The sequence below is a fragment of the Drosophila persimilis genome, unplaced genomic scaffold, assembly GCF_003286085.1.
Source record: "Drosophila persimilis strain 14011-0111.01,24,50 unplaced genomic scaffold, DperRS2 tig00000232-arrow-arrow-pilon, whole genome shotgun sequence".
Classification (NCBI taxonomy): Eukaryota; Metazoa; Arthropoda; class Insecta; order Diptera; family Drosophilidae; genus Drosophila; species Drosophila persimilis.
The window spans coordinates 125,517-135,377 of record NW_020825307.1 but is presented as its reverse complement, the minus strand read 5'-3'; the positions used below and the strand labels follow the sequence as shown (position 1 = coordinate 135,377).

At 38.6% G+C, this 9,861-nt stretch overlaps 1 protein-coding gene across 1 annotated transcript; it reads left to right on the top strand.

Annotated features, from left to right (window-relative positions):
• Window positions 1-337: 337 nt before the first annotated feature.
• Window positions 338-1,578, top strand: LOC113565940. Its single transcript, XM_026989321.1, has one exon. It carries the CDS (start codon window positions 420-422, stop codon window positions 1,191-1,193), a length of 774 nt encoding a protein of 257 aa, XP_026845122.1. The 5' UTR covers window positions 338-419; the 3' UTR covers window positions 1,194-1,578.
• Window positions 1,579-9,861: the final 8,283 nt, after the last annotated feature.

The following is a 9,861-nucleotide window of genomic DNA, read 5'->3' as shown; positions in this document are numbered from 1 at the left end:
ATCAAACGAATCGAATATGTATGCGGATTATATCCAACTGAAGATCTTCGCCAACAAAGGATCCTATTTGGAGCGACCGAGATCCAACTGTCAGGAGAGGCACAACGCATATCGCAAATGATACAACCCAACACGTGGCTCGAACTGAAGACGGCGCTGATCAACGAGTTCAAAAATCACACACCATATGAAGAACTCTTACGACAACTATACACCACCAGATTCAACGGCAGTCTTCGTAAGTTTATAGAAGAATTAGAGATAAAAGCATTATATCCTATCGACAAGCCCGCGGTCACACTGGTGTTTTGTTTTTGATGCGTTGCGAAGCAACAATTTCTTTGATTTTAAAAGTTTTTTATAGACTGTAAACCGATTTCTACTTCTGCTGTGCGTGACGTCACTTGCAAGGCTTCAAGATGAATTACGGAAGGAAAACGCCCTCCACATATCGCTCCAATCCCTCGGTGTACTCCCATGCCACGGGAAGATCCTCGACAAATCTGCATTCCAAGATGTCGCGTTCGACGCGGTCTGTGCGGATTCCTTGGTACCAGCGGCCGCTGCTCAAAAACAATCAGTATATTGATATACAAAAGGGTGCCATGCTCATTGGCTTATTTGCCATTTTCCTTTCACTGTTTACCATTGCCTCGAGCGTCTTTGATATCTACTGCTATGCGATGGCCGCACCTGGGTCCACGCATTATGGGTACTATATCATATCGTATGAGTTTGTCTATGTGGGAAATAAGCATGTGCGCAACATGTTGATTGTGTTTGCCCTGTTCTCCCTGATCATGGCACTCATTAACTTTGTGACCAGCGTGCTGCTGTGCGTGGCCCTCCGAAAGGAATACGAGCGGAAGGTGATGCCCTGGCTGTGGACCTTTGCCGTGTTCACGGTCTGGCGCGCCCTGGCGCTGATCTTCTTTGCCATTGTCAATGACTTGTACTTTGCCTACAATGTAATAATGGTGATGCTGTGGAGCATCTTCTGTTTGCTCTCGATATATGGCTGGGCCGTGGTCTATTCGCTGTTCCTGGAACTGGTGGATCTCACCAAACTAGAGGATTTGGCTCATTTACGCATGGGTACAATGGCGTCGCTGCATGCCTCCACAGCTAATTCCCTCGCTGGTTCACGTCCCACAACTCCTCATAGCACCGTATCCACAATGCCCGTTGGCTAGGAATCGTATTCTCTATATGAGATAGATCACAACGAAATTGCACAAACCAGACCGTCCAAAAGCTGCACCAGACTATCCCCGATGCGCTTTGTTTCCACCAACATTTAAATATTTAAACGATTGTACATTCCATCCACCAGTATAGTGCCTTAGAGATGCGTCTATCGAATACCACAAATTATTTACACGAATCTGCATAAATAGTTCTTAAGTTTTGTTCCGTCCAACCGATGCAAGATGCAATGTTTTTCTAATGCTTTTCTATATTGTTAAAGAATCTCTCTGCCTTTATGTATGACAACATATCATGTTTTTTATATACATATACTATGTACAACCCGAATAGTAGCTATATTTGTACCGAAAGTAGTACTTTCGACAAGCGACAAGCAATTATAAAAAAAAACAAAATTATTAATAAACAATAAGCTAAACTTAGAAAACATACCAGAAAATAATGTCATTTATAAAAACGCTTTGAACAACACAATTAAAGATGTCATTACTCGAAAACTTCCTGACAGAATGTTCATGACCTTAGCAAGAAAAGATATTACCACATTGTCTAATCTTAAGAAGGCAGCACAAGAAGAAGGATTGTACGAAGCTAGTACAACAGATTCAGGTACAAATAAAGATCAATCGAAATCGTCTCAATCAAATCGAAAGAATGTTGGAAACTATTATCCAAATTATAATACTACTAACTATCACAATCAAACTCAGAGTTCATCTGGAACAGGTCAGACTAATCGAACAAATCAAAATCAAAATTCCCAAAATCCTGGATTATACAATGAGTTCAAAAATTCCTTGAATCAAGGTAGGGCTCAGAATCCATTCAATCAGCAAATATCTCAAAACCAAGCTAGTGGGAGTGGACCCAACCAACCTACTAAAAGAGGGAGGGAGAGCCAGAGTGGCCAAACGAAGATGGACGTAAATTTTCATCAAGCCGCCTCGGAAGAAACCGAGGAGGACCCTATATAAACATTACCATTAATAAAAGAATATTAAGGTGTATCGCTGACTCGGGATCATCGATCAACATCATGAAAGAAAATTACACAGATTCCGAGATAAAAGACGATAACCTTACGGTCCATACCATCAATGGACCTGTCCGTTTAACTAAGAGTATAATGAGGAATGCGAACAAAACATGTCCGTCCGAACAAAAGTTCTACATACATAACTTTTCCGAAAATTATGATATTTTATTAGGAAGAGAATACTTGATGGCAAGTAAAGCCGTCATCGATTACAGAAATGACACTGTAACACTAGCAGCTAGGTCGTACCCAATCATTCAGAGTGGAGAAGCTATTGAAGCCGGCAAGACCGCACAGAAGTGCACTGATCCCTCTACAAAAGAAGAGAAGATCGCACCTAAGTGCCTTGACCCATCTCCAGAGGGAGATCAATACTTCGCTTCCGCTCTAGACAGTGAATTAAGGGAATGTAATCAATTAAGATTGGAACACTTAAACGACGAAGAGAGGGAAGAGTTAAAGAAGGTCTTATATGAGTTTAAGGATGTGCAGTACAGAGAAGGTGACAATTTGACTTTCACAAGTACAATCAAGCACGAGATCAAAACTCAACATGAAGACCCGGTCTACAGACGACCATACAAATATGCCCAGATACATGATCAGGAGGTAAACCAGCAAATCAAAGATATGATCAGGCAGGGAATAATTCGAAAGTCGAATTCTCCTTACTGCTCGCCCATATCTATGATTCCGAAGAAGATAGATGCTTCAGGAAAGCAAAAATATCGAATGGTAGTAGACTATAGAAGTCTAAATGAAATAACAGTTAAGGACAAATTCCCAACTCCAAGAATGGATGAAATCCTAGACAAACTAGGTAAATGTCAGTATTTTACGACAATCGATTTAGCAAAAGGTTTCCATCAAATACCCATGGAACCTAGCTCAATCCCCAAAACTGCGTTCTCCACTAAGCATGGACATTACGAGTTCACTCGTATGCCCTTTGGGCTAACCACTGCCCCAGCTACCTTCCAAAGATGTATGAACAATCTGCTAGAAGAGTTAATCTTCAAAGATTGCTTTGTATACTTAGATGACATCATTATATTTTCCACTTCATTGGAAGAACACTTGTTGTCACTAAGGAGAGTATTTGGAAAGTTGAGAGACGCCAACTTGAAGCTACAAATGGATAAATGTGAATTCATGAAAAAGGAAACTGAATTCCTAGGTCATGTAGTCACTACTGAAGGAATAGTACCAAATCCAGGCAAAATCTCTGCCATTGTCAAATTTCCAATACCAGAAACGACTAAACAAATAAAGTCATTCTTAGGTCTGTGCGGGTTCTACAGGAAATTCATTCCTAATTTTGCAAACATAGCAAAACCCATGACACTCAAACTAAAGAAAGGAGCTGTCATAGACCCCAAGGAAGAAAGGTACGTCGAGGCATTTGAGAGACTAAAAGTACTCATCACCTCAGACCCTATCCTTGCGTTCCCAGACTTTGACAAAATGTTCACGGTAACAACCGACGCTAGTAACATAGCATTGGGAGCGGTTTTGTCACAAGAACACAAACCGATCTGCTACGCTAGCAGAACCCTAAATGAACATGAAATAAACTATTCAGCCATCGAAAAGGAATTATTAGCGATCGTATGGGCAACCAAGTATTTCCGTTCATACCTGTTCGGTAGAACATTCGAGATACAAAGCGATCATAAACCCTTGATTTGGTTGAACAACCTCAAGGAGCCAAATATGAAATTACAAAGGTGGAAAATAAAACTGAATGAGTTTGATTTTAAAATGAAATATCTACCAGGCAAAGAAAATCATGTAGCTGATGCCTTATCAAGGGTAAAGATTAATGAAAATCTCCTGGGAGAAGCTTCCAATAGCGTTGGTGCAACTGTACATAGCGCACAGGAAGACAATCTAAATCACATTGCTATCACGGAAATACCAATTAACTATTACAATCGGCAAATTGAGCTAATAAAAGGCAATGAAGATAAGGTAGAAACAATTCGTTATTTTCACAAGCTAATCATCAAGATCACGTATAAGGAAATGACTAACACCTTAGCGAAGGATATAATAAAGGAATATCTATGCACCAAAAAGAGCGCATTATATTTCCATAACGAAACAGATTTTCCTCCATTCCAAAAAGCCTATTTAGAAATCATTAATTCTAACAATATAACCAAAGCTATTAAATCAAGCACGAAACTCCTAGATATTCAGAATTACGCTGAATTTAAAGAAACCATATTAAAGAATCATAAAGGCTTACTCCATCGAGGGATAGAGAAAACCGTCAATTGGTTTAGGGGAAAATACTATTACCCGGATTATCAAAAACTAATCCAAAACATCATAAACGAATGTCCTACTTGTAATATTGCCAAAACAGAGCATAGAAATACGAAGTTGGCATTCGAAACTACACCGGAAATACTGAACATCAGAGAGAAATACGTCATGGATTTCTATATGGTTGGTAACCAACAGTTCCTATCATGTATTGACGTATACTCGAAGTTTGCCACTCTTGTAGAAGTAAAAAGTCGTGACTGGTTAGAAGCAAAAAGAGCCATCATGAAAGTTTTTAACGAGATGGGCAAACCAATTGAAATCAAAGCCGATAAAGATTCAGCTTTTATGTGCACAGCATTGCAAGCATGGCTGAATGCGGAAAACGTCAAAATAGAGATCACTTCCAGCTAAAATGGAATATCTGACGTAGAAAGATTTCATAAAACAGTAAATGAAAAATTAAGAATAATATCTAGCGAGGATAACACAGAAGATAGATTCACGAAGTTTGAATTAATTCTTTATACTTATAATCATAAAACCAAACATAATACCACAAATAGGACACCAGCTGATATATTCATTTATGCAGGCTCACCTGATTATGACACACAACTAAATAAAGTGAATAAAATCACTCAATTAAATAAAAACCGCATAGAGTATGAAGTAGATACCCGCTATAAACTATCACCTCTAGTTAAGTCTAAGGTAACAAATCCTTTCAAAAGGACGGGTGAAATTAGACAGGTAGACGAAAAACATTATGAAGAAAAGAATAGGGGTAGGAAAATAACTCATTATAAATCAAAATTCAAGAAAAAGAAGAAATCTAATAGAAGCAAATATAATAATTCCAGAGAAACCGAGGAAGTTAATGGAATCGGCGAACTTCAACACAATTAAAATCCTCATCTTCCTCATAATTACCATCGTAATGGCACAGGGCCAAAACATAGAAATAAATTCTATAAAATCCCAAAACGGATATATGATATTCAAAACTGGATCGATCAACATACCTATCAATTACGAATACCATTATCTAACTGTTAATGTAACTAAAACCGAAGAACTATACCAAAATTTGTTAAGGCAAGCCACTAAATTCCAGGACATAATCCAAATAAAATATCTAGTAGACAAATTGCAAAGAGAAATGAACGGGCTAAAAATAACCAAAAGAAATAAAAGAGGCCTAATCAATATAGTAGGAACAGCCTACAAATATCTCTTTGGAACACTAGATCAGGAAGATAAAGTCGATTTGGAACAAAAAATAGAAAATTTAGCCAGCCATAGCATTCAAATGAATGAACTAAATTTGGTAATAGATGCAGTTAATAGCGGAATAAACGTTATAAACAAACTAAATGAAGAAAAAGACAGGAATCAACAAATAGAAATTTTGATATTCAATCTACAACATTTCACAGAATATATCGAAGATATAGAACTAGGTATGCAATTAACTAGGCTCGGTATATTTAATCCAAAATTATTAAAACAAGACTACCTGGAACAAATAAATTCTGAGAAAATACTAAATATAAAAACCTCCACATGGCTAAAATCCGATACCAACGAAATTCTAATAATTTCCAACATTCCCAAAGACATTACAAAAGTACCAATCTATAAAATCGTTCCGTATCCAGACGAATTAAATAACATGTTAACAGATATGACATACGACAAGTACTACATAAAAAATGAAGAAGTATTTGTTAAAGAAACTAGATTGAAAACCAATGACAATTGTATAAAAGGAATTTTAATGCAAACTCCCACTAAATGTCCATATTCCAAAACTTTTCAAAACTTTCAAATAAACTTTATTGAACCCAATATACTAATCACGTGGAATCTTCCAAAAACAACGCTAAATCAGAATTGTGTAAACCAAGAAATCATAGCGGAAGGAAATACCATTATAAAAATCTACAACTGTTCAATCCAATTAAATGAATTTACAATATCAAACACAATGTTAGATTTTGCCCAGAATGTTTATGTCAACAACAACATAACTAAAATAAAACCACTGTCGTATGTCCAAACTAATGAAATAATTATGCAATACACCACATATAGTAACCTATTACAAATAAGTCTACTAATTTCATTTGTCATAATTATATTAGTACTACTAAGTTATGTAGCTGTTAAATTTACGAAAACTTCTAAAAGAGTCACGGTTAAATGTATAAACCCTATAATAGAAGCAGAAGAGGAACCAACCTCAGCCACCGCACTTGACACCCCGTCACTATACCCGAGGGTAATCGCCTAGGGACAGGCTAATAACAAACGTTGGGGGAGTGACATATCCATAATTCCCCACATCCCATACACATTATGTTTATGTACAATTCATCCACCCCATCCACACAAGTAACAGGACCCCACTCAAGAATCAATAACTGTTTCTTCCCATACTCCAAGCTAGGGCCCCCCATAATATAAACAATGGACCACATTGTTTCAGCAACATTAGAATCACGCCACTCTCGAGAAATCGATTCTTTAGAATCACGCCACTCATGAGGACCAATCAAAGCTAGACATAAAACCAAGGAGTATCACATTCCTAGCTCCGTCATGTAATGCAACACCGATCGCCAGCAGTGGATGCCTTTCATCAAAGCCGACGCATCCCCAAATATCGATCCAGGCACGTACGCCACCGACACGAAGATGCAGCCGAGGAAAGCAACGCCCGAAGCCAGAGTCGGGAGTTCCAAGAGAAGGGCTCATGGAAACTAGCCAGCAGCAGAGAGATCAGTTCCGTTTGAGACAAGCAGACCGAAAGTCAAGTCGGGGAATTCATTTAAATCTGGTGACATAAAGATATTTAAGTTGTAAAATAAAAGTCTTTGTTAAAAAACTTAAAATCGAGTTGCGGATATTTACATATATGTACATACGGCTCTTGCCCTCTCGATTATGCTGATTAAGGCAAATATGTATGAAGCCGCTCCGCTGTTGGCGTAACCGGCAGCGCAGCTATGCGGTCTGAGTTATAAGAATAAATTCAATAAAAAGATTCTAAAAACCGAAGTCAAACGGCACAGACGTGCCCGTGTTATTACTGAACAAGTGACATATTACATGGCGACCGTGACAGGACGTCACGAACATGTAGATGTTCAAAAAACAAAAATATATTGAAAATAAACAAAGTTAAAACGGTCCGCGTGGCCCAAATAAAATCATTCATAAAAAATAAAAAAAAAACGAGGGGGAACGTTGTGAGTTGCTGCGGACACCGCAACTCTAAGGTTATACCCGATACTAAGTCAGTATGGCTCTCCTCCGGCAGACGCCGCTAATATTTAACGACACGACAAAGAGTGCGTGCGAGAGAGACAGAAAATCAGTCTGAGCGTGACGTCGGGCGCTGCGTAGCCACTGCAAATTGATTTGTTCCTTTTGGCTAAAAAAATGGTCTGATCTGATCCAGATTCAGCAATCTAATAGATATGGTCATTATCTATGATTCTGCGTTTTTAGTTTTCTCAAATCTGCAATATTGTGGATGCAACAGATTTTCGTCCTTTGTGGGGGCGGATGGGGGTGGGGCGAAATTCTGAGATATACGTTTTATAGTGACATCTTAAAGAAGTGTGTGCACCAAATTTGGTTACTCTAGCCTTAATAGTCTCTGAGATTTGTGGTTGCCTCAGATTTTCGTACTTTGCGGGGGCGGAAGGGGGTGTGGCGAAATTTTGACATGAAACGGTCAAGGTCCGATATCACAGGAGTGTGGATACCAAATTTGGTTGCTCTGGCTTTTATAGGTTCTGAGATCCTTGAACTCATATTTTGCAATTGGCAAAACCGACCATGAAACCTGTGTGTTAGAGTGAGACAGAGCGAGAAAGAGTGAAATTGTTTTCGTGATTCTGGCTGTAATAATTATACGATCTGGTTCAGATTTTGCACTCTAGAAGATATAGTCATCTTCTACGATTCTGCGTTTTTAGTTTTCTCGTATCGTCGAAATTGTGGATGCCACAGATTTTCGCCCTTTGTGGGGGCGGAAGTAGGCGGGGCAAAGTTTTGAAATATTTTTGGAGCAGTGACATATCACAGAAGTCTGGATCCAAAACATCGTTGCTCTAGCTCTTATAGTCCTTGAGCATTAGGCGCTGAAGGGGACGGACAGACGGACAGACGGACAGACGGACGGACGGACAGACAGACAGGGCTCAATCGACTCGGCTATTGATGCTGATCAAGAATATATATACTTTATAGGGTCGGAAACGATTCCTTCTGGACGTTACACACATCCACTTTTACCACAAATCTAATATACCCCAATACTCATTTTGAGTATCGGGTATAATAATAAAATACAATGAGGCACGAGAGCGGACAACAACAGCAGCACCACAGCAGGCACCACTAGAAGCAGCAGCAGTCCGACCAACAGGAGAATTACCAACAGCAGCTGCAGCAGCAGCAGTAACATCAAAAAACTAACAACGAAATGGAGCGAAACTGAACGCAGTAAGTAGAGTGGTATGTGTGGCAAAAGAGGCGGCGTAGTAAAACGCCTGAGAGCCAGAAGGGCAACACTGCTCAAACTGCTAAATAGCAACGATAATTTTCCGTGGAGCACATCTGTGAAATTACACACAGAGCTCGATCAAATCAAATTGTTGCTAGCAGAAAACAAAAAGAAAGAGCCAATGCACACAACCACCTACACTGCAATACAAAATATCAGTAAAATATTAATCGTAACTCCACCACCCCAAACGACAGAAATAGCAAAGCCAAGGAAGACCTGCCCGAACGACTGCGAGGGACCTCTACACTCGCCGCATTGCGAGTACACCTGTGCAGCCTGCACCGGCCTCGTCTAGCGCAACAAGCTAGACCCGGAGCAGTGACAGCGCTTCCTAGAGCGCCCACCGCCAAACAAAATTTTTTCTAAATGCCTGCGATGCATAAAACTTAACTGTAAAATCTAAAATTGTAAAATTGAGCGGAATAAGATCTGCCCAATTAGAGTGAGGCCTGTAAAGCCACACAAACACTAGGCAAAAAAAAAATGTAAAAACTGAGAAAAAAAAATATATAAATTATAAATTAATTTCAAAAATTAACAAAAAATTTATACAGTAGTATAAAAGAAAAAAAAAAATTTGTTTTTGCATTAAATTATATACATATGTCACAAACAAACAAAATAAGTAAATTTGAAGAAAATTTCGAAAATTTTTACACAATGGGTTTAGTAGATGTAAAATCGGTAGATCCGACCTAAAGTTACTAACAATACTTATTGCTATTATTTTCATTATAATCATATGACAACTATTATATAAATT